We start from the raw sequence: 24,422 nt of genomic DNA on the forward strand, positions 1-24,422 counted from the left end.
TTGGACATCACACAGGCTGTTCAGTATCAAGGGCTGGCCAGCCTAGCAGTGACACTGTTCTGCTTTTTTCCTATTTTTTATTTGTTTCTCAAAGCAGCCTTGTGTTCATGTTTCTTATGATTTGATAACTTGGTGTTTACATTCATTATTTCACCGAGATATACATATTTTTCTCACTATTCCTTTCAAAAATTAATTCTCTAGTTTGTTCGTTGTCATGCTTAGAAGACAATTTGCATTTGATATTTTCTTGTGACCTTTATACTTCCTGTCCCATATGTGTTTTATTTCTATGGAGTTCTGCAAAAGTGCTGTATTTTGAACAGTAGTGTGATTGCTCTCAGCAGACTGCTTTTTTCTCTGCCACAGTCTATCGGTTGTGAACGTAAAAAGCCTTATATTCCAAGCATGGACAGCAGACTGTAACACACCTTTTTTAAAACAAAATTTGTCTGCCTGCCTCAAATTATATACTGTGAATATACTGTTTTCTTCATATGGTGCAAAAGTGCTGTATTTTGAACAGTAGTGTGATTGCTCTCAGCAGACTGCTTTTTTCTCTGCCACAGTCTATCGGTTGTGAACGTAAAAAGCCTTATATTCCAAGCATGGACAGCAGACTGTAACACACCTTTTTTAAAACAAAATTTGTCTGCCTGCCTCAAATTATATACTGTGAATATACTGTTTTCTTCATATGGTCAGTTGATGAAAGACTCCATCATGCCATTTTGCCAAAAGTATTGTTATGTCTGCTTGGAGTAGTATTTCAGGATCAGAAGCACAACTTTCTCCTTTATTTGATAATGGATATAAATATGAGAAGTTTGTAGTATCTAGCTAGCTGGTAGACAGGAAGGAAATGTTTGCATTCAAATGTATATCACAATAGCCAACTTGATCCTTAGGTAAAATAATGACCCTAGGAGTATACATGGAATTATCAGCATTAAACTACTGTTTATAATCCATTCAAGTTTGTATCAAAATGGTATATAAACAGTTATGTATCACAATCAGATCCAAGACAGAAAAGCATTAAACTATAGTGGTATGTTTTAGGAGTCTGGAATGAAAGTAGTGTGCTTATGTCTTTGGAATAATATATGATGTCCCTAATTTTTATTATTATGATATTTTCTTGTACTTCGGTTACTCAGACTCATCACTGCCTTTTGACTTAGGAGCAGGGTTAATGCACTGGCTTTCACTTACAGAACCCTAATGGTCTGAAATCCAACTATTTGAAAAAACCCCACCTGCTCTTGCCTCCTTGTGATATTGATCCAATTGCAGTTAGAAGCTTGGATGTAATATAAACATGATTATACCTGAACAGGGCAGACTCATCTGAGATTAGTGAGAAGAAAGGTCAATGCAGAACAAACATCCTGAAAAAAGGCAGGGGGGCACAGCGCATACTGGAGGCCTACAGAAACATGTTGCGTATTGATCTCTAGGCTGTATTTTCCAGGAGACAATGGTTTTCTGGTTAGCAAAGCAGAACATGGTTACATCAATGGAGACGCTGTATCTACGCCTGATGAACTGTAACACAGAAAGTCATCTGAGACAGGAAGATGCTCTGTATGTGGAAGACAACTGAGTATAACTATGGCATTCAATGACTAAGGGAACCCTTTATGAGCAGGGGGTACCCTTGGAACATGAAGATGAAATGACTGACCCTATGGGTCGGAGTTGCAAGACACAATTCTTGCATAGCAAAACAATGTTTCTACTCACGTCTGCAAAGGAGGAACTGCAGAGTAGCCTTCAGACAGAGAAACAAATTATTTCCAATGAGAGAGTGTCAGAGCCTTTACTCACATGTTTCATGTTGTAAATAAAGCAGTGGCCTTTCTATTCTAGACATGGAGCTATTGGGAAGGGGAACAGACCAGGCTGTGGGAACATACCAATCTCAAGGTCATGGTTCATTTGCCCTGCCACCTTTTTCAGTTATCCCATTTACTCTCAATAGCTAAAGAAAAACAGAGATCATGTGCAAATAATTAATTTTAAAACAATCCTGGAGGAAACATCTTTATGGCAATGTATGCTATTCCTTGTCTTTAAATCACACACACACGAAGACAGATAGCCTGGAAGAGCCTGCAAAAAAATCAATTGCACTTCAGGAGTAACAGAGGTGATCAAGGGTTAAGCTCAATAAATCTGTCTAGTGTTTAACAGATATGGCTCTAAATGGACAGAGCCCTTAGCCAAAGCGTGTAGTCCCTGGATCTCTGAAACCATTTGGAATCTAAGCAAAACGCTGATGTTTGGGCCCATCTCCAATATTAAGAGGGGACTGTTAAGGAAACGTGCATGTTCAGTTGTGTAATCAGGGCAGGGTAGGAGATTATACAGTCTGATAAAAGTAAAAAATATTTTACTTATCCTTTTTTTTTGTCAGCTTTGGGCAAGCCTTAGAACCTCAAGGAACACATTGCTAGTAGAGGAGCAACCAGAAAAGCTGTGATTTTAAGATCTTGGGGACATAGCTGCTAATACCAATTATGACCTGCCCAGCTGATGGAAGGGTAGAATCGGGCATGGGTTTCCTTCCTACCATAGAGAGTGATATACTGCATTTATTTTGCTTAGAACCTCTTATCCCTGCAGGATCATGATGCCAACCCGTTACTCTCAGAGCAGAGGCTAGTGCCAAAGGAGTAGGGGTAGCACAGGATTCAGCATACAGTAGCAACACAGGCTTTGTTGCAGCGTGGTGAAAAGCTGTGTTTAACAAAACCCAGGAAACCCATCTGCGTACAATCTTGTCACCAGAGTCCCCTGCTGGGCATACTGGAAAACTGCAGTAAGACAGAAAACTGCTCAAGAAAACCATCCTTCGTGCATATTATGTGCATATAAACTGATTTTCTTCAAATTTTCTAGTGGATTATATTACAGTGATTTAGAGTGCTTTGTGCAGTATTCACAGCCTTGCTATGTACTGATCAGAGTGGCATTTGAGACTGTGGATGTAAGCGCGTGCATGCATGTATTGCAGACCAGGGGATTCCTTACCATTGAGAAGCCATGTGATCTGAGGCACAGGTACCCCTCCTACACAGCACTGCAGCACAAAGTCTTGCCCTTCACTCACAGAGCATCCTTTCAAGACACTGGAAAAGCATGGAGCAACCTCTTGAACTTTAGGCCCTTTAAAACGAAAATGAAAACAGTTCCTTTAACCCAAATTGAAAAAATTATCTTTACTACTTAGTGACTTTTTCTAAGTATGCTTAGGTGACATGGCTGGGCTAACAGATTCATCCCATGTGAACAAGCAAAAAGAAAAAATCAAAACCATGATGAAATGTTTTATTGGGAAATAGAAATAATTTTGAGCAATGGACTGGTATAAAGAAGGGGTTCTTCTATAATCTACAAGTCAGGCGTTGCCAGCCCTCAAGCTATATCTTAGGCGGTGGTTTTCTATGCCAGAATCCACCACTTGCAGCCAATCACTAGAAGTGCATGCAACATTACCAGTGAGCTCAGTGCAAAGAACAGGAAGGATAATTCTCCTCTCTTCTTGTCTGTCTTCTCCCAGTCCCTCTCCCAAATTTCCCCTGGCTGGCAGTGAAAGAGTGACTTAAAAATGCAGTTTACAGGTCTCTCATGAGACAGAAAGATAGTATCTTGGGTATGTGGTTTAACCTCAGGCACAGCAAATAGAAAGATGTTGCATAAACATGATCATAGCTCCAGGACAAAACCTAAAACCACATGAAAAGATTAGAACTGAGGACAGGATTTGCTAAGAGGCCAACAAACCTTTCAACTAGGCCAGTAAGGCAGTGCCTTCAAGCTCAAAATAATTTGTCACTGGGAAGCGTACTTGAATTTAGCAGAATGCAATTCTCATTCCTTCACTTTTCTTTTTATTCGCTTTACTGCACCGGATTGGTTTGTGCTCACAAAATATTTCAGATATGCAGTGTCCTATAGAAATGCTAAGCAACTCCAAAAGAATTGAATGCAGAACAGCAGCAATAAAATCTTTGGCAACCTGTATTAAATACAAGCATTAACAGAAAACCTCAGTGGAGAACAGGCCTCCCTGTGTACAAAACATTCAATGAGATGGTTTTAGCTATACAAACAACAAAAACAAAAGGTCAGAAGGGAAACTGATGCAGAAAGTGGCTTGCCAGCTATCCCACACCAGATTATTCACAGAGCTAGGAATCAGAATTAACCTGCATTGAGAAGTCGTAATAGAAATTTTGTAGTCACCACCCTCTGACAGCTTAGAAAAGCCCAGCCACAGTTTTCAAAGTGCAGATGGGCTCACAAGAACTTACTTCTGACAGTTAACAACCAGCTGGTGGAAGTCTGGCCTTTGGAGTTGAAAGCTGCACAGCTGTAAGATCCACTGTCCCCCAAGCAGGCTTTCTTTAACCATAGGCAATGAAGTCCATCTTCTTCATATATTTGGACATCTTCTCCAGCTTTAATAGGTTGACCCTCTTTGAACCACTCCACATCTGGTTTTGGTTTCCCTGAAACTAGACAATCAGGTATTTGAATTTTTATGAAAAGGTATTCCCCTTAGTGTATTCCATTATTTGCTTTTGTGTAAATTAGGTATAATTTACACATACATAATTATATAAACCTTAATGAGCAAGTAATACACAAAACTATCTTCAAAAAGACAGTTTGATATTTCTGATCTTCCAAAACCTCTTGGCCAGTCCATCTTTAAAAATAACAGGTATTTGGTAACTTGAAAAACCCCAAGCACTTCTATCTGAAAATTGTTCCTCTAAAAGTCACAGACAAAATGGATGTGATATTAGAGGAGAAAGAAAGAAATTTCTCCCCATTCCTTCCTACCCTGCTGAATCGGTTTCTCTGAGCACCTAGTAGTACTTTGCAATCACAGTACCTACCACTGAGGTTGTTTATTCTGGGACTGTTCAGCCTGGAGAAGAGAAGGCTCGAGGGGGATCTCATCAATGTACATAAATAGCTGAAGGGAGGGTGTAAAGACGACGGAGCTAGGCTCTTTTCAGTGGTGTCCAGTGATAGGACCGGAGGCAATGAGCACAAACTGAAACACAGGAGGTTCTGCCTGAACATAAGCACTTTTTTCCTGTGAGGGTTACTAAGCACTGGCACAGGTTGCCCAGAGGTTGTGGAGTCTCCCTCCCTGGAGATATTCAAAAGCCACCTCGACATAGTCCTGGACAACCTGCTTTAGGTGACACTACATGAGCAGGGGTCTTGAACCAGATGACCTCCAGAGGTCCCTTCCAACCTCAAACATTCTGTGATTCTGGGTATTTTTTTCCAGACTAGGGTCCAGGTGTAGGCAAAGCAGGCAGCTTCCTAGGACAGTAAACTTTCAGGGAGCAGAAGCAAAAGAGCTGTGGCTTCACTTCCTGCTTTGCCTGTTTCAGAGCTCTAGAAAACCAAATTTGGCTCCTAGTAGTGCTGAGGGAGGTCTGGGCTTCATGGGGCAGCTGCTATGATGAGCAAAGAGAAGAAGTTATGAAAGAATGCCAGAAAAGGTCACCCACCCATCCTTCACTTATTTTCAGCAAACAAGGCCCTCTGGGGCTTCCACCTTGCTGATGTTCCTTCCCAGCTCTACCCATTTCATTATAGCAAGAGTGCTCAGCCCCGGAGGAAGGTACAGACTGTAAAAGATGGCAGGAATATCAGCAACAAAGACATACAATATACTGCAGGAAACTCTTCTGAACGGAGAAAATACAAGGATAGGGGAGCGACTTATCAAGAAGAGGAAACCTTAGATAGAAGCAGGACCCCACCTGATACAAGTGACTAGAAACAGGAAAACAAGGAACTCCTCCTTTTTTGGGGAAAAAAAGAAAAAAAAAAAAGGCAGTCCCTAAATCCAGCTCCAAATCCATAAAAAATTTGGAAGGGGGCAGGTTTACCATTACACCCACAAATGGGGCAAAAACTGGAATGCCCACTGCATACATCGGGAAGCAGGAAATGTCCTTTTCCTGTGAATTTTCTCCACTAGAAATTAGAAGTTATTATTCAGAAAAGATTCTCTTTCCTGCTCAGCAGAGAAAGAGCACATTGGAATCCACAGACAATTAGTGAAGAACAGTGGAGGTGCGAGAACCTCCAAAAGCTGGGGGGGGGGGGGGGGGGGGGGGGAGGGGGGGGGCAGGAGGGGAGAATCAAGCCCTGAAGCGTGAAAGAACCTGGATGCTTTGTAGTAACCATACAGACCCAGAAGCACGCTGAGCCGACAGCCTGGCAGGTAGAAGCCTCCTTAAGGGTGTAATAGCATTTCCATTGTCCATTGCAACCAAGAAGCAGAGGTGTCTGTGAAAGCAACCCTGGTCACCCTTTGCGGAGAGGATTCTCAGGAAAGAGTGTTTCTCAGGTTACTTATTAAAGCACACTAGGGACATTCCACTGTAACTTCCCTACAGACACCTTGCCTTTGCAGGTAAGAGTTTGTGCTTTGAGTCCAAAGCCAAATGAAAAGGCATTCACTGGCTTCAATAAGAACTGAACAATCTCCTTGGTTTCTGTACAATAGGGACTACTTTTCCCTACCAAACAGGGTCATGAGTTAGTTAAACCTTGCAAAGTTTTTGAGATGCTCTGATGGGAAGCAATCCATGTTCTTAGTACTAATATACCTGAAAAATAAACTATTCAAAAGGTGCCAAGATCTTTGGAATATTTCCTCCCCTTCTTACTTTCTAGGCTTGTGATACAAATTGTATTCTTCACTCATGGGGCAAGAACTATCAAGAAATGAAATAAATTCCCATGGTTTTGTTGTGATTTTTTTTTCTCCAGAGACATAAAAAACAATTTCTCTCTCACTTGTGGGAACACTTTAAAATGCGAATGCTATTTTAAAAAAACAGCAGAAAAATTCTTCAAAATTATGTTCTACTAAAATCGTAATAAAAAAAAGAAGCAGCATTCCAAATCTCCTCCCTGGATTCAGCAAAATGCAGCTCTTGTTACTGTTCTGAGAGGTTGAAACCCAGTCAAATTCTGCAGACCAAACTCTCAACCTCCCTTTTAATTCTGACTTTTCATTTCAGTTGTTAGGAAGCACTATGATCAGCACTAGATTGACCAAATATGAGGGGTAAAAGTAGATTCCGCAAGGGAAATGCAGTGACTGATTGTAGTTTCTTATCTGATCTTTTTTTGGCTCAAGGGCAATATAACTAATTACATTTCTGGAAAGTGTACCATCCATTTTCTCTCTTGCACCCCCACATAAGAGGCCCTAAAACTACCTCCTAGAAAGAGTGGCATTGATTACACCTGGGGAAACCCCAGATGAGAGAAGGGATGGACACTACAGTATGGAATGATTTGAAAATTTCATTGAGAAGAGTATTGTGGAAACTGCATGAGATTCTGCATCTATTTCCAAAATGCTTTAGGAGGAGGACAACTTGCAGTGAAGAAGGAATTGCTTCCCCACTTCCACACACAGAAGGGGAACCTGACTAACCCCAGGGCTCTGGTAACTTTCATCCCTTTACCTTTGCTCTTGAATTTAATCTCCTGGCCTTCTGATGCTTCCAGGCTCTGTGGACGGCTCTCAAACTGAGGGGGAATTCCCAGAGGCTCTCTCTTCTCCTCCATTACAGCCTTCCGGGTTCCAGATCTGTTTTCTGCTTCTCTACTCCTTGGACTGACTTGCCCTGTCAGAGATAGGGTTTGTTGAGCTGACATCAGGGGCTGCACAGCCCTTTTCCTGTCTTCACCCTGTCTGATGAAAGTGGCCTGGGGTTCTGCCTTTGGTTCTGGCTGCAGTTTGACAGCTTGTAGTGTGATGGTGCTTGAAGTTTTCTGCAAGACCTGAGATCCCTTTTTTCCTTCTTTAGGTTCTTGAGGAGACACTGCATTGGCTTCTTGGTGCTGTCCCTGCTTACTGTCTTTGGCTTCTCTGGCGATGCAAAAGGTCTCTTTCTTTGCTGACACCCTGTCTTTGGTTTCAACCATGAGTTCAGTGCTGCTGGATTTCAGCTCTTTCACAATCCCATTGCTAGTTGCTTGTTTGAATTCTGAATTTTCAATGGCTTTAACAGTAAGTGTTGTTGGTTTTGATGGCATGCTGAAGGAAAATGATAAGTTTACAGATATATGACACTGTATAAAGACTAATTATTATTATCAGCAATGATGTAAATGTACAAGCCCTTAGCAAGAAGGTGAACTAATTAGCCGTTAGTTTCCTTCACACAGATTAAGAACATGGATGAAAGAGGGGAAGTGAAAAGCTTCATAAAATGTGATCAGTGCTCAGACACTGTCTCAACTGAGGGATTTCTGGATACAAATCCACTGCTCAGGTTCTAACACGTTTTGTGAGTCAGACACTAACCTTGCATATGCTGCTTTACATAGAGAGCAATTACATGAGACCCTGGAATGACCATGATGTAACACTACTTCATGCTTTAATAAATTGAGGCCACGTATAATTATAGCTCAAAACGCCACATAAAATAGCTCCCTAAAGGGAAATGAAAATGTAAATTGTGCAGTGAATTTAATATTTCTAATTATGGTGTCTTGTAATTTTGGTGATTTCAAAAGAGGACTGATCAGGGAAGTTGACTAAAGTCTAGGGGAGGGAGAGGGGGTGTTGTCAAAAACAAAGAATCAATTGACTGGACACAACAATATCAGCTATGGTATTATTAGGAAGAGTTTCTCAGAATTACGATGGATCTGCTGCTCAGTACTTTGGGGGCACAAGAGTAGCTGACTAAATGGGGACTTGAATCCAAGTTTCCTTCATTGACGTTGACTGCCCTGACCACTAAGCTATTACCTGTAGAGCACTGTGTGTGTGTCTCACACTTCCAAAGTATTATTCCAAGGCAGAACTGGAACATATTTGAAATACGGGAAGTAATTTCTAGCCCAGCTCTGTTTTGCTATACTTAGTGCCATTGACTTATTTTCTCAGGGAGATTTGGGATATTTATTGTGGTACTTTCTTCAGCCAGAGTTAAATGTACTAGAGAAATAATGCCTATGAGATTTGCAGTTACAACCGTAACATTCTAACATTCTAACATTCTAACATTTAGAATTCTAACATTCTAACGTATCCTCCGTTACATTTTACAAAATACCTCTTTTTTGGGAATAAACGATGGAGGAGGCAAAACTACACTGGAGAACCCAGGTACATGGGGAGTTCTGGCTGTAGAGCTGCACAGTTTCATTTACACTAAACTTATTTTAAAGTATGTTCCTAAAAATCACACAGACCTGAAAAACAGGGTAGCACAGCATTTTCAGATCCACTTTGCAGCGGACATGGAGTTAGGGCAATATAAAATTGCCATTTTGAAATCCCATCCAGGGCATGTGAGGTCAGATTAAACACCCTGAAGACTGGAAAGCAACTGGCCTTCATGAAAGTGTCTTACGTAGTCAGCTTAGAGCATTTCATTCCTGCATTTTCTATTCATGAAGAAAAGCCATTTTACAAAACTATTTTTAAAAAAATTAGTCATTTAACTTTAAAAATCTTGATAAAGGCCTAAAATATGAAATTTTTTGTTTCTTGTTACTTTACCCATACTTTTGTATGTATTTTCAGACAACAGCAAAGACCATGGCCATACCATGTTTTGCTTATGACAGCGAAGAACAACCAGCTCAGTACTGACAAGATGCATGCAGGTTTTTGATTCCAGAAAGGAAGTTTGACCAATTGGTACAGAATATAATTTCTCCTCACATAGTTTTTGTTCAGATTATATAACTATTTGGCTACGTGGGAACAGTTAGCATAAAGCCATCTAAATTTTGCTTTCCTGAACCAGACCAGAACTCTGTACTTCATAGCGTTGCCACCAGTTCCACCAACTATTTCATAGGAGTCTACCAGGACAGCTGAATTTGGCAGTAAAAGAGAATCTCATTCCAAGTAAACATTTTCTAACTTCCAAATACAGACTGACCCAAAAAAATTTATCACTTTGTGAGGAAGGCTCGTGCAGTAAATGTCAAAATTAGTGCACTGCAATTAAATATTCTCAGAAAGTACTCCAGTAAAAACATACCATGGTGGCTGAGTATATGTGTCAGTCTTATCTGGACCTGAAATAAAAAAAGAAAAAACAGGTAACTTATACATACAATACTGTACACCATTCCATAAATTTGAAAGATTTTAAGCAAAGAATATACTTAAGAACCTTCACTCTTCATATTTTCAATCCATTGAAGTCAAGATTGACTATCACCACACCTGAAATTTGATATGGACAACAGCAAGCTGCTCAGCTGAAACACAAAGAGGTCTTGGTCCATTTTGAAACATTGCTGGGTCAACTAAGTTCTCAAGTCCCTTGAGAACTAAAGGTTCTGTGAGGCTCAAAGGCTCCTTGCTGGGGGAGAGAAGTAAGGAAGAGATTCCAACTGGGAGGCAGCTCATCAAACCTTATGGGAACTCCACAGAGCTTGTAGAAGTAGAGAAAGACAAACCATCAGTACTACATCTGAGCATGCCCACAGTGAAACTGCAGCTTTCCTCTGGCTAAAACACAAAACCAAATTAACAGTAGTAAAAACTTCCAAAACCTGAGCCCACCTGTAAACTTTTACCAACTCATTTGCTGTGTAGCAAGTATTATCACGTTTAATGTGAATAACACAAAAGCTAATATATCACATTTCTTCACTTTGCAACACCATCAGGAAATCTGGGAACATGGCTGAGCTATATTGAGATTTGCCAAGGTACCTCATCAACTGCATTGATATAACCGAGCACACATTTGCCCATAGTCAGTCTCTTAGTTCATATGTATGTAATTCTCCATGCATTCTCCCAAACCTTGACAGTATTTGTTTTTCTTGGGGGCAGCATGAGATAATACATAGTTGGGAGGAGAGAAATACCACTCCAGATCAAGTACCAACCACATCTCTCCATTTTTCCCTACTTAACACTACAGGATGCAGCTTGTTTTCTCCTGGTCAGATCAAAGTTGCATCTACACTGTTGTCAGCTGTGAGACTAGAGACTACGGTAGAAAGACATGTAATAATGAATTTGCAAGATAATGAATTTCTCAAGTCATCAACAAATACTCCATAAAAATGCTTTCAGAGACTTCACCTCAGGGAAAAGACAAAACCATGTGATGGATGATACCCTGATTTCCACTGTGTTTTGCAAGCAAAAATCCACATCTAAATGCTTGGACTTGCCGCACCATTCAGTGTGACCAAAAGAATCTATTTACACACACACAAAAGTTGCAGTGAGAGAGGGAAATAACCCACTGACCTCACTATAATAAACCTGTCAATAAACAGTAACAGAAATTCTTCACATAAAAATTAAAGCTGAAAAGAGTCTGGATAAATGCAGAAGGGGAAGCTGAATAACTACTGGTTGCAGACAAGACAATACCATGCAACCCTGTCAATTAAAAGAACATTTTCCCCCTCCCTCTCCACTTTCCACTATGGGAACTTGGGGAAAAAAATGTAGCTCTTGGAACAAGATTATCTATATATGAGATTGCATGGATTTAAAAGAAAATGTAGTAATTCTGAGCCACTTGATTGTCTGCTAGCATCTTGCAGCAACTCCTCTGACCTGATTTAATTGATAATGAAAGAATTAGGTATTATATATTGTGGTTAGGTAAGTGGAATCATCTGATTAGTCAAGTACATTGCAAGAGCGTGCCCTTTTTGCTGACCTGTACTAATCCAAGAAAGAATGCCCCCATTATTCAGAGATGTGGTCAGCATCTGAAGCAAACATATACCACAACTGACTTTGTGACCCCAGTTCCGCATCATCTCTCAATGCAGATGTACCCATTACACAACAGAAAGCTCACCACTTCGGGGACAGCAAGTAAGGATCAAGTTTCATGTTTAAAAAAAGGCTTATTGAACAAAACGACCCAAAACATGAGTTGAATAGGCAACCTGTAGAAATTCCTTCTACAATGGCTTCGTCAGATTGGAACTTACAGGTAAAAAGTAAAGCTTTAGGTGGCAAAGGCTAGTTGTGGTTCTGAGGATCCCAAATGTAAATCCTCTTGTTATTTATATTCTTGTTATCTTACAGAGTGACAGCATTGATGTGAACCTAAAAATCTTGCATCAAAAAATTCACTGCTGGGTATGTATGTAACCCACTGATCTTATGACTGTGGCTGAAGCCAGCAGCTGTTGATTTAATTATTTAATTGGGTCCAGTGACTGCTTACCCACTGACTGACGAAATTCCTCTTTAGTGTGGTTGCTGAAGGCTGTATGATTTTGAGGCTGATGCAAAGGGCACCCTAAGAAGCATGAAACTGCAAAATGAACTGTATATGATAATGTATATATGGAATAGAACATGCTGAATTATTTATACAAAGACATTTATTTCCTTTAACAGCAGTGAAATAAGGCAGGGTTGGGAGTTGAGAAGCCTGAATTTTAATCTCATTAAGTTGTTTTTCTCTTTTACAGTTTAGAGTTATGCTCCTTTACTTCACTCTCCTGGTTCTACAAATATAGATACAATTTTGTTTCCCAAAAGGGAGCTGGTATAAATGTGCACCTGGTGTTGGTACTCAACAAATACAAAATTAATTACTGATTATAATGACAAGTGCAAGGTTTCCATTTGCTGAAATTAAAATCTATGTTCAAAACATATGGAGGTCAAAATCACAGTAAAAGTGAAAAGCTGGTTTTAAAGAAAGTTGTTATAAAGCATTTGGATAGCCTTTTTCCCATTGAACCAACACAATGTTTTCAGCTGTAGCATGCTCCAAGCTATCACAGTATCATTCAATGAAGAGAGAAGATAATGGGAAAAAGTGAATGCTTATACTGAGAACAGAACCAAAGATATTTCAAAGGAATATCTGTGGTTTACTTGTGCTCTCTCCTGTAAACTTTTTGCCATACCTTGAACGGTGAGCTCTGCAGACACAGATGCTTTCCCAGCGCTGTTTACCACTGTGCACGTGTAAATTCCTGAATCAGCAAGCTGAGCATTTTGGATTTCCAAGAATTGGATGCCTGTTTTCTCAAACATGTTGAAACGCTCATTTTGCTGCAACTGCGTATCACCCTGCAAATATCACAAGACATCATGAGACAGCTAGCTATTGGTAAGAGAAGGGGAGCAAGAAATTTTTTGGTAGAACATCAGGTCAAAATGCCTTTCTCCTATCTTTTAGCCAAATTCCTTCTATGAATAATACTCAGATGGTATAAACAAAAAAATGTGTCCAAAAGTTCTATAATTCATATCTGCAGGAGGCTGTTTTTCCCTGCATTTTGCCACCCACTCATCTCAGTTTGATTTTGGCTCTTCATTATTTACTATATCCATATTTCTAGAAAAATGTCTTCTCACTGTATGTGCGCTCAAACCAGTTTTCGGTTCATGTTTGTTCCAGGAAGTCAAACATCACACTTTTCAGCAAAAAATTCCAAGTTGGGGAGTATTTCTCTATCCCTCAATAGCTCCTTTATGCTGTATCACTTCAGGAACTGGAAAAAATTCTGCATAAGAGGACCTCATCAGTGGCCAGGTGGGGGTGGCAGAAGGCACTTGGCATACCTTAAGAAAGGCATTGCTGCACCACAGCTCCTTTGCAGTGCTACACTGGAGTTAAATCAAAAGGTACAGCTTCGAGGCAGGAAGAAATGCATGTAGTTCTATGCTCTCTGCTACATAGATGATATGATCGGAACGACAATTTTTGTCTTTAAATTCCATTAAATAATTGACCAACACCTCATTTGTGAGCAAATCAGTGCTTCTGCTTCAGCACCAGCCATTAAAGAGGAGTCCCTTGCTATCAGGTACTACAGCTTTTCCTATCCTAAGTTTAGGAAGGGAAAGCGTACAAATCTATGATTTGTAGGGCTTTGGTCAGTAAACATTTGGGAAACGCTACAGTGTTTTCAGACACCATCATTCCTGAAGCCTCAATCAACTTACTGCTATCTGGGTGCTGTTAAGTCCTATTTGAATAAAAAAAGCTAGTTCACGTTAGGGGTTTGGTGGTGATAGAGTAGAAGCTTCTGTTCTTTGCAACTTAACAACTAAGAAAGGGGGAAAGAAAACAGTAAGCAGAGTAAGACATTTACAAAAAAGCTTATTTATTAGTTCTGAAAAGTGCAATTTTAATTGTTTATAAAGCTTCCATGCTGTATGGAAGGTGGTCATGTGTTGGCTCTGCACTAGCCAGATGTGGTCCAGCAGCCATGTAAGTTCATTTCCATGATGCTGAGGCAGAGCTGAAATACCTACCACTCAGCAGGACCCTGCAGCGCCATCCTGACATGACCAGAAGCATTGTGGGCCTAAGCTTGTTTGCAGCTAGCCAAAGCACATGCATGATTACCTGTTAATCCATGCCTTATGAACAGGGATGCAAAAACATGCTTCACAACAACAACCTGCCAATAAAACTCTGATAAAGAGCAACAACACATTTGCACTTTACGGAGCATATGAATTATTGAAAGACAGCTTCATGGTGCTCAAAATAGGTGCTAAAATAATATTATGAAAGCCTAAAGAAAACCAATTAAACCAAAAGCAATGGATTGAGGATCAGTTCAAGAGAGTGGACTGGGTGTCTGCAGGCCAGCAATGGTATGACTACTGAACCTCTGAACAACACACCTGTGGTATTTTACAGAATAATATATGCAGACCTGCAAGTGTTGAAATATGTTTTTTAAGGACATAAACATGAACAGAACTCATGGAGCTGCTAATAACAAGAACTTTGCATACTTAATTCATTTGATCAGACGATGAATGCCAGATTATAGAATAACACATTATAGAAGCTGACAATCAATAGCAAAATATATAATATAACCTCTAACAAACTGCAAAAACATGTACGAAGAAGTACCAAAGTGTAGATCCAAGCTGCTGGATTGCTAGTCCCTACTTGCTGTTTACCACGCAGCCCTGAACAAAGAGAACTGAACGACAAATCCTGTTTTGCACTGAGTTGCATGGTTGGAAAACCTGAGCGAGTCTGGTGGGACTGGAAGCAGGCTGTTGTGGAGCAGCTGCATTGCAGACTGCCTAGAGAGCCAGCAGGCCCGAAAGAACTGATGGCAGCTGGAGGGAGAAGCAGAGTCTAGATGGAGCTGCCAACTGAAGGAGATGTCTTAGAGAGTGCTTCCACAGCAAGAGGCTGCTTGTTTTCTGAGATGTACCCTGGCATTCTTGTATTACAGACAACAAGGGTAAGTCTGAAATAAAGCAGACAATGACTTGGAAGCATTTCCCTGCTCTATGAGCAGTTATCTGGGGGGTTTTTGTGGTTTCTTTCCTGCCCCCCCAAAAAAAACCTGGAGACACCAGAAGAAAATAAAAGCTCTGAGAAAAGCTTTTTTGTTTTTACTATACATAAGGCAACTGTCTGTTGAAGGCTGAAGGGGAGCAGGATGCCACCAGAGCAGTCATATATTTGCTCTTCCAAATTACAGAAAGTAATTTTAAGTCTCTAAAATACTAATGGTTTCAGTAAAAATGGCCTAATCAGTGTAATATTTAATTATCACCTGAAAGCTCTCTCCTTACTAACAAAAAAAAAAAAATGGTTGAAGGTCTTGTGTATGCCCAAAGGGGGCACTAGGACTTAAGTCTTCAATGCTTTTTTAATAGTCTAATGAATTTTAAATATTGCTCATTTATAAAGCTTTTTTGTAAATGACAGATGCTCACAATTCCCAATTTTAATGCAGATCTGAAGTTGACAGCTCAGGTCTCCTTTCTTTTATGTCAGACACTTTTCTGCTACCACTGTTTTAGCAGAAGTCAGACTGAAACAGTTGAACCATTGTTCATCTGCCTTGGATTTTTTTTTTAAATTTGCAAAAAACAATCATGCATGCCAAAACCCAATCATATCTATTCATTCCTAAACAGTTAATTTTCTTTTCAATTCAATTTCATTTCCTTGCAAACATCATCTCCATTCTAATGTACAGGTAAAACCCAATGTGAGTGATAAAGAAAAGGCAGTTTATGACTGAGACACTCAGTCATAAGTGTTCCCAATGGAACTTGGGAAATAGAGCTGTAATTTTCACAGCTGTCAGAGACTCTTCTGTAGCCACAGTCAAAGCATTAAATCCCTGCAGACCTTCTCTATAAAACAGAGATGATGACAACATTCATATTTCCCATCCTTTGTCTATTTCTCTTATCTAGTTAGTAAGGTCTTTGGGCAAGTATGTCCCATACTCGCTATTTTTATAATGGAACCTGGATCTTGTTTGGTGCTTTCAGATGATTTTTTTTGTACAAATATTTTCAACAATGAGACAGTAAGAAAGAAGTTTATATTGAGAAGGAATGCTATTATCTTTTGTGAGTTTATTCAGCATAAAAATGAGGAAGAATATGGCTCTCCTTGTATGTAAATTCTCACCATGATAATTTGCAGTGGCAAGTGCATTTCATCCTTTCAAGTAAAAAATTTCAAAAGAGAAAACATTAATTTTTTGGGGAAATCATACCTTAAACCAAGTTACGTGAGGCTGAGGTCGTCCTGTTATTTTACATGAGAATTTGCCTGTTTGGCCTTCACGCACAACAACTCTATTGGGTTTTGTAGCAAACTTGGGTGGACTCTCTCCCCAGATGCTTGGCCTATGCTCCACAGATGGAACACTAAGTCTTCCCCTGGAAAGACAATTGACATCCTGGTTTTACAGAAGAACTGGAAGCTGTTGTGGTTAGAGCACACTTCAGGAAGCATTTTAGACCAGTGATCTGCCAACAAAGGTATATAATTGGTGGTAACCAAGATTGTAGTTACACAGTATTTTTTCTGGCCAATGGAAGAAATGGAAATGTTGGTGATGACTGCTCTTGACTCCTCATGCAACTGAATAGTATGATGCTACACACCCTCATCCAGCATACACATAACTCACATAACAGATCTTGCGGACAATTTGCTGCTTATAAGCAGAGCTGGGCAAACCAGGAACACTGCATGTTCCTGGTTTCAAACATAGGAAACACTGCATGCATTTAGTTTTCCCCATTTTCTGTTTCTTAATTGCCTCCTAACAGATCATTTGTGCATACTTGTTCACTGTTCGCTGTTCTTTAGCATGTAATTTGTTTGGACATTGAATGCAATGACACAGTAATTTCTGATTTATGAATCAGCAACTTGGTTTTGCAACATTTCTGACATGTCTTGGTAAAGATTTTTGGTTTGGGGAAGGCTTCTGTTTGGAATCTCATTCACTACAACATTTGCAAAGCAGACATGAAAAGGGCATAAAACCAAAGTACACCCATCCCAGGTGAATGTCTGTTAAGTGTAAATGCCCAGCTCTACTTACATGGATGGCACTGCTGGGAAACGGCATGTGGAATGAAACTAGAGTGACATTAGTGACTGCAGTCCAAAACCCTCAGTTACACAGCCGTAAAACATAAAACATCAAGCAGTATTATAGAACAAAAAAAAAAAAAAAAAAAAAAAAAAAAAAAAAAAAAAAAAAAAAAAAAAAAAAAAAAAAAAAAAAAAAAAAAAAAAAAAAAAAAAAAAAAAAAAAAAAAAAAAAAAAAAAAAAAAAAAAAAAAAAAAAAAAAAAAAAAAAAAAAAAAAAAAAAAAAAAAAAAAAAAAAAAAAAAAAAAAAAAAAAAAAAAAAAAAAAAAAAAAAAAAAAAAAAAAAAAAAAAAAAAAAAAAAAAAAAAAAAAAAAAAAAAAAAAAAAAAAAAAAAAAAAAAAAAAAAAAAAAAAAAAAAAAAAAAAAAAAAAAAAAAAAAAAAAAAAAAAAAAAAAAAAAAAAAAAAAAAAAAAAAAAAAAAAAAAAAAAAAAAAAAAGTGCAACTTCAGGTCTGTTAATGTCAAAGGGAACACTCACACTCTTTGCTCTGAAGCCCTGGTACAACAAAGACACACATTAGCAGATGGCAGATGGTGATTTCTTTTTTTTTTTAACCTTTAGTTTCGAGCAAACTGAACCATTTTCAAGACCTTCTTTTCCAGATGACCTTTTACCACATGCAAGTAAGATGTGTCAATACCTCACCATTTCTACCAGGTGTCAGATACTAACAGAGACTGCATCGCCTTAGTCCAAGGTGCTGCCAAGACATGATGGCTGCCATATAGGCAGCTCGAGGTTTCTAAGTAAGAGACGATACCATAATGAAAGGATTTACATGGACAAGAGGACCAGCAAAAAGTCTTGGGAGAGAAGGGTGACTGTAATATGCTAAAATGGAAAATACTTCATCATATAATTAAGTATCTGATAGCTTTTAATGTCATCTTCCTCATGCTACCACTAAAGAAGAGCATAAATGTGTATTAAAGAAGTCTTTTAGTGACCATCTTTGGGTGGTGTTTCCATATTTATATATCTATACACATATACTAACGCATTAAAGGAAAATCAACTACTAGCTAGCCTGCAGCTTTATGGCTGTTTCCTAGATATCCTAGGATATAGGATATATCCTAGGTATATAAAGGTATATATAGGATATATCCTAGGTATATAAACTAGATATAAACTGAAACATTTATATTTTTTCTTTTCCCTCCTCCCTGTTTATATAAGGCATAAATTTTCCATACCATAAAATTATTAATACTAAATACAAGTAAAACACATGAGAATGAAAAATGAGGGCAATCACTCTAACTCCAGGCAATGCAATGGATTAGGATAGTGCTTTGGAAAGTCTGAACATATAACAAAACCTAACAGCAACCTCGACTGTCCTTTCTTGCTTTGATTATTTAGCATGTGTGTATTTCTGTAGCACATTTGTGATACACACATTGTCATGTAAAAGCCTTCCTGATTACTCAGTTTCACTTACTATTTTCACTGTTGTAATCTCAGTTAATTTTAAAATTCAAAACATACATAAACAATATTCATACCAATGATGAAATTAAAATCTTCAGTTTTAACTATCTGTATTCTGATCACTAACATAATCAGAAACATGTATTTTTGTCTACATCCAGGGCAACTCAGTCCCAGGGATATAAATCAGAAATAATTCTGCTTAAATTCAAGCTACTTATAAAGAAATGAATTCAGCTGTTGGAAGGATTAGGCCTGGGGCTTTTAAAACAGTGGCATTCACTTAATTGTAAATGCTTACTGAAGTGCAGAAAGTACATGACAGCAAGAAGGCTCTTCTGTGTGCCAGTGTAGATCACCCCATCAACCCATTCTTGCTAACAGTTACTCCAAACCGGAACAATTCTTTCTTCTGCACTGCAGTTTACGCACTGTGTCGCTTGGAAATACTTAAATTATAGGTGACAGAATGCTGATTTCAGTTGCTTTTATTTCTTACTGATGACTCTTAAAGCAGTATTTGTTTCACCTTTATAAGGAGACTGTCAGGTCATGGAAGACGTGGGGAAGGATTTCTGAATATCAGAGAGCAGAGACAAGAAGGTGCAATACTGCAGCACAGGAGGGTGCAATATTGCAGATACCAGCAGAATGTTCTGTTTTCAGCCAGATTAATTCCTGTCAGTCTGAGGGAGCAGTAGCCGTATCAACCTGCTTACGTCTTCCTGACAGCCTCAACCATTTTACTAACACAGCAGCTCTCATAGTAGCTATTCTGCTTGGGACAAATGGAGATTTGGACTTAGAGCATTTGAGTTCACAAATATCGAAGTGTTTGTTTTCAGATGTTGCTGTAGCTGGCACTGCCCTGCTTCTGAGAGCCCAGCCATTCTTGCAGCCCCATCTCACAAGTGTGAGAAATCATGCCAAGCAATTACTCTATTCCAATGCAATGCTGTGCAGGACTGAGTCATTAACCACCAGGCTTTGCTTCCTCCATTCCCTCTGATTCTTGCACAGGTAAGGAGCCTTGGGAATACGTTTCCAGTGAGGAATTACTGAGAACTGGACAAGAATCCAACCCTTTTTGACTGGCCCTTAAAGTGAATCAGCTGAAGACAAAATGCAAAAGGCACTTAAAATGGGGAGAAGTGGTTATTCTTTAGAAAGAGTCATTTTACTTGTTTTCCTACCAAAACATATTTAGGTGTCTGTTAAACAATATCAAAGCCAGTGGACTTCTTACCCAGGGGTTTTGGCACTGGATGGCAGGCTGTATTTCTTCAAGGAGTTTCCTGTAAGCATAGGACAGAAAGACAGGAAGTCAGAAGTTTTGGCAAGACCATTGGGAATTACAGGTACCAAAGAGTATGTAAAATATGCGTTTCTCCAGATTTCAAACATAAAGGAGAAATGCAACACCTGCAGTATAAGGTTATGTCATCTGTAGTCCAAAGTTAGGCTCTCCAATTTCAAAAACAAGTTTTAGCAGAGTTACCATCTAACCCCTGGCCTCAGTAGTAACAACGCTGCAGGTCATTCATGCGAAAATATTTTTAAACAAGTGAATGAAACAGTGTCTAATTTCTACAGTGCAGCACTAATTCAAATTAAGATAGCAAAAAAAGGTTTTTGGACTCTGAAAGAGGTCTTACTTTACTTGGTTTGTTTTTTAGTCCTGTGCTAGCCCAGACTACCTTTTCTGTAAAATGATTCTTTCTGAGGCACAATAGTTCATCATGCTTGCTGGTGTGAGCAATAGGGAGATGCCTACGAAGTCGTGTAAGCTCAGCGCCATCTACTGCACACAGCATTCCTGGTAGCTTTGGCACATTAAAAAAGGGTAGTGGCCTGGGGTAGTTCCAGAGTGGCAGCATGAAACAAACAGCTCTGATGGCTCTGAAAAAAAATTTGTTCTAGAGCCTTATAAGAATCTACATTACTGTCAGACAGGACAGCCATGCAGGATGGAAAGACTAGATTGTGTTTCAGTCACTCATTTGTTCAAGTAGCAGTCAGACCCACATAGATATCTTTGCTGAGAACAGAAAAAATCTGTGCTTTGCTATCTTGATGCATAGAAGGATTTTTAGAATAAAGACCATGTAATTCTTAAACTCTGAGAAATTCAGTCATTGGGTACTGCCATGAAATTGCTTTTAAACTGCAGCAAAACCCAGGTCAGAAAAAATGATATAAAAACAGCTTTAAAAAATCCTCCACCTCCATGCAAGTTGTCACACATAAAAGTTGTCACAACTTAAAACTAGGGGAAAAAAAGATTTTGCATGATTTTTACAACAGAAGGCAGTAACAATCATACCAGATCTATGCATACTTCAGCATGTACTCTGAGGATATCTGTTAGAGATTTTGACTCCAAATAAACCCAAATGCTGATTGTTTCAGGACTGCTGCAGATTTTTGCTTTGCTTCAAGTATTCAACGCAAAGTTGTGACCTGAGGAGCTTTGATATTCAACAGATCTCTGACATGACCACATTGCAAAGAGAGAAGCAGTACAATTGATTTCCATCCTTCCCTGGCTTTGTGTCATTCTCTACATTTAAAATTTGGCAGTTTGCAACTATCTAATATGCAGATGTTCTCTTAAAAATTCCTGGGTTTGATCTTGGCTGTTTCCCGTGTGACATTAAGCATGCAATTACAACCAGGCATTCAGCTTAGCAAATGGAAGCATGCATGGAGAACTCCAGAAACCCATTGCCTCAGTCTGCCTATCTGATAGGCTGTGAAGCAACCAAGATTGCCACAGTTTTTACTGCCTGAGAGAATATGCTAACTTTCCAGGCCTCTGTTTCTGTCCTGAGTGGTGGCTTCCATGAAAATTACATAGTTTATAGCAAAGTCTTTAAAGCTAGGTCTTCTGTTACCTGGGCATCATCATACACATCTGAAACTGAACGCACGCTTTATCTTAGCTATAGACATGTAGCTCCCTGCAAAATGTCTTAAACTGTGAAATGCAATTAATGACTCTTACTCTTGCACCAGTGAGAAAGCATGTGTGTACAGTTGTGATTTTAACCAGACAGTTTGACTCAGCTTGTTCATTCAGTTAAACTCTGTAATCATCGCAACAACAGTATAAGTATCCTCTTACCTTCCACTGTCAGTTCCACGGTCACTTGACGAACCCCACCATCATTTGCAGCCTCGCAGGTATATTTACCACCATCACCTTCCTGCACACCTTTGATTACCAAGCTGAATATCCCCCGAATGCTGCAGTCCACGACATAATGGTCTCCCTCTGGGACAGGATGCCCATTTCTGTACCATGTGATCTGAGGCTCGGGGTAGCCTCTGACCTGGAAAGATGTGAGAGAGAGTGGAGAAAGAAGGCAAACATAACAGATGATGGTATTAGGAAGAAATGTTGGACATTTAGCAATGCAGTGGAAAGTTCTTGACACAGGAGCTGTTAAACACATACTCTTTGCAAGCCAAATGGCAGAACATAATGAAATGAAAAAACTCTTGGATAAGTCAAACTGTTAAAATCATAAGACTAGTCAGGCAGATAGAAACATACACAGAAAAGTTTCCCACTAGAATGGTTTACCTGCAGAAGCATAGCGACGGTGCCAGCGAAGAATCCTGACACCTGGGTCCCCATTGTTCAGAGACTCAAGGGCAGTAGTGCTACTATACCGCTAAGTATGCAAGATTGCAAGGAATAGACCAAAAATTTCTAGCATGGTTGCCAAGGATTAGGCTTATATTGTAAATCTGTATGGAGCCATCTAGTTTTCAAATGTGCTCCTGACAATATACAGGCAAGAAATGCAGACACATACCAAATTTTGTCTTGATCTTTAAAAGCAGGAGATAAGGAGTTGCAATTTGAGAAAGTGTCATTCTCATGTTATGGTGGTAGGGGGACTATAAAGACCCAGACGTACACACACAATACACTGCTCAACTTACAGAGTTTTGTGGTCTACTGGTAGCCCAAAGAAGAGTTTTCAACAAAATGAACTAGCCCCGTACCGTATTAATATGTCCTTGCCTGCTATAGCACTAATGATACCTTCAGATTTGCAGGCAGATTCTCAGTTGGTATAACTGAGAACGGAGTTATTGATTTCAATTGAGCTGTTGAAACCTGCTGAGGATCTGTGTCTTTCTTTCATTAAAAAAATGGGAAAAGCAGACATACACCAGTTTCCCCCAAAAAATTAACTCCTCAGGCAAAGGTTCTTCCTCTGCTTTATATAAGAGATGCCATCCTCTTTGAAGGTCGCTTTAGTATGTATTAACTGTTAGCACACCTCCCCAGTCATCATAACAACTCCTGATTACAGTATTTCCCCCTTCTTTCCTATTCCCCCACTCTGATATGTTAGCTCTCCATCTTCCGACTCTTTGATCCTTTGCCTACATGTCATGAAGTAACTGAGTGGATCAAGATGAGCTGGGATGAGTAATAGTTGTGGCTGTGTTTGCTCCCTGGGAAAGGAGCAATGTTGCATTTTGAACTACGTTATCAAATCTTGGCAACTGAACAGGAAGTCCCTTCAACCTCCAGGTGGGCAAAATATTGATGATCTGTCTTAATTTGAAGAAGGCTTGGTTGTGGCTTGCGCAAATTCCTCCCAGCATTCTCCCCTCAGTTTCCAATCTGCATTTCAGCTCTGCTTTCTTCTGACTGCACAGCACTTACTTTCCAAATTACAATCTTTAGCCAACCAACCTTACCCATTCTTAGTTCACTTCTTTCAAAACCTTTCATTTTTAATCCAGCCCCACCTCACTCCAGCTGGGTTTCCCATCTGTTGGAGCTTAACCTACAGCTGTCAGAAATTTTTCTCTTTCCTTTAATTCCTTGGGTATCAGTTCAGACAAATTAATTTTGTCAGTGATGTGGCGACCTCTTCTTCCTGGCACTACTTACTCAATATATATAGAGAGGACTTCAGTGTTTGCCAAGAGCATGAATATGCTGAATAAGCTGGAGAAACTTTCCACTTCTGGTACAAACTTCTCAAGTTCTTTCTGAGTCTGTCTTTACCTAAGCAAGAGCCATGTTCCATGAAGAATACATTGTGGGATCCTGCACAATGGGGAGTCGATTGCCATTTAAAAATACCACAGCAGTTTTTTAAAGCTGTTTGCGGCCATGCCTTTTCTTTCCTGTGCTTTCTGAAAGACAGCAGCTCCCACTCAACCATGCCCCCTAACACTACTCCAGCATATTGGTTTAGTGCTTACTCAGAGGGCAGGATCCCAGGAATATCTTTCTCAGCACATCTCATTTTCAGAAAAAGGGAGTTGTGAAGCATCAATATGAGATTTTTACAGTAGTGTAACTCTTATTAGTTGATAATGTGCTCACTGGTACAGAAAGTGACTTGTACCAAAGAACTGTTTCGTACTATTAACGTGTCAATGCCCTCATACCTATCTTTCCATTTTAGATTAAGAAACCAACAGAGAGATTAAGTGATTTACCCAAAGCCAAGAAAGTATATTAGAATGGAGTTTCTACCTCTCATTTTTGCTTCACTGTATATTAAGATTTCCTTGAATTTGAAATATTTGAGGCAAA

At 39.3% G+C, this 24,422-nt stretch overlaps 1 protein-coding gene across 1 annotated transcript in view; it reads right to left on the reverse strand.

The window, feature by feature from the left end:
• Nucleotides 1-24,422, reverse strand: part of MYLK (myosin light chain kinase) — a 223,972-nt gene that overhangs the window by 109,072 nt on the left and 90,478 nt on the right. Inside the window, exons 3-10 of the mRNA XM_009274992.2 lie at nt 21,975-22,182; nt 20,097-20,145; nt 16,525-16,690; nt 12,931-13,096; nt 10,065-10,101; nt 7,521-8,095; nt 4,320-4,523; nt 3,037-3,171 (exon numbers count right to left, since the gene is read on the reverse strand). Coding sequence (XP_009273267.2) covers nt 3,037-3,171; nt 4,320-4,523; nt 7,521-8,095; nt 10,065-10,101; nt 12,931-13,096; nt 16,525-16,690; nt 20,097-20,145; nt 21,975-22,182 — 1,540 coding nt within the window. The remainder of the gene's footprint in view (nt 1-3,036; nt 3,172-4,319; nt 4,524-7,520; nt 8,096-10,064; nt 10,102-12,930; nt 13,097-16,524; nt 16,691-20,096; nt 20,146-21,974; nt 22,183-24,422) is intronic.

The sequence above is a fragment of the Aptenodytes forsteri genome, unplaced genomic scaffold, assembly GCF_000699145.1.
Source record: "Aptenodytes forsteri isolate BGI_AS27 unplaced genomic scaffold, ASM69914v1 Scaffold255, whole genome shotgun sequence".
Taxonomy (NCBI): domain Eukaryota; kingdom Metazoa; phylum Chordata; class Aves; order Sphenisciformes; family Spheniscidae; genus Aptenodytes; species Aptenodytes forsteri.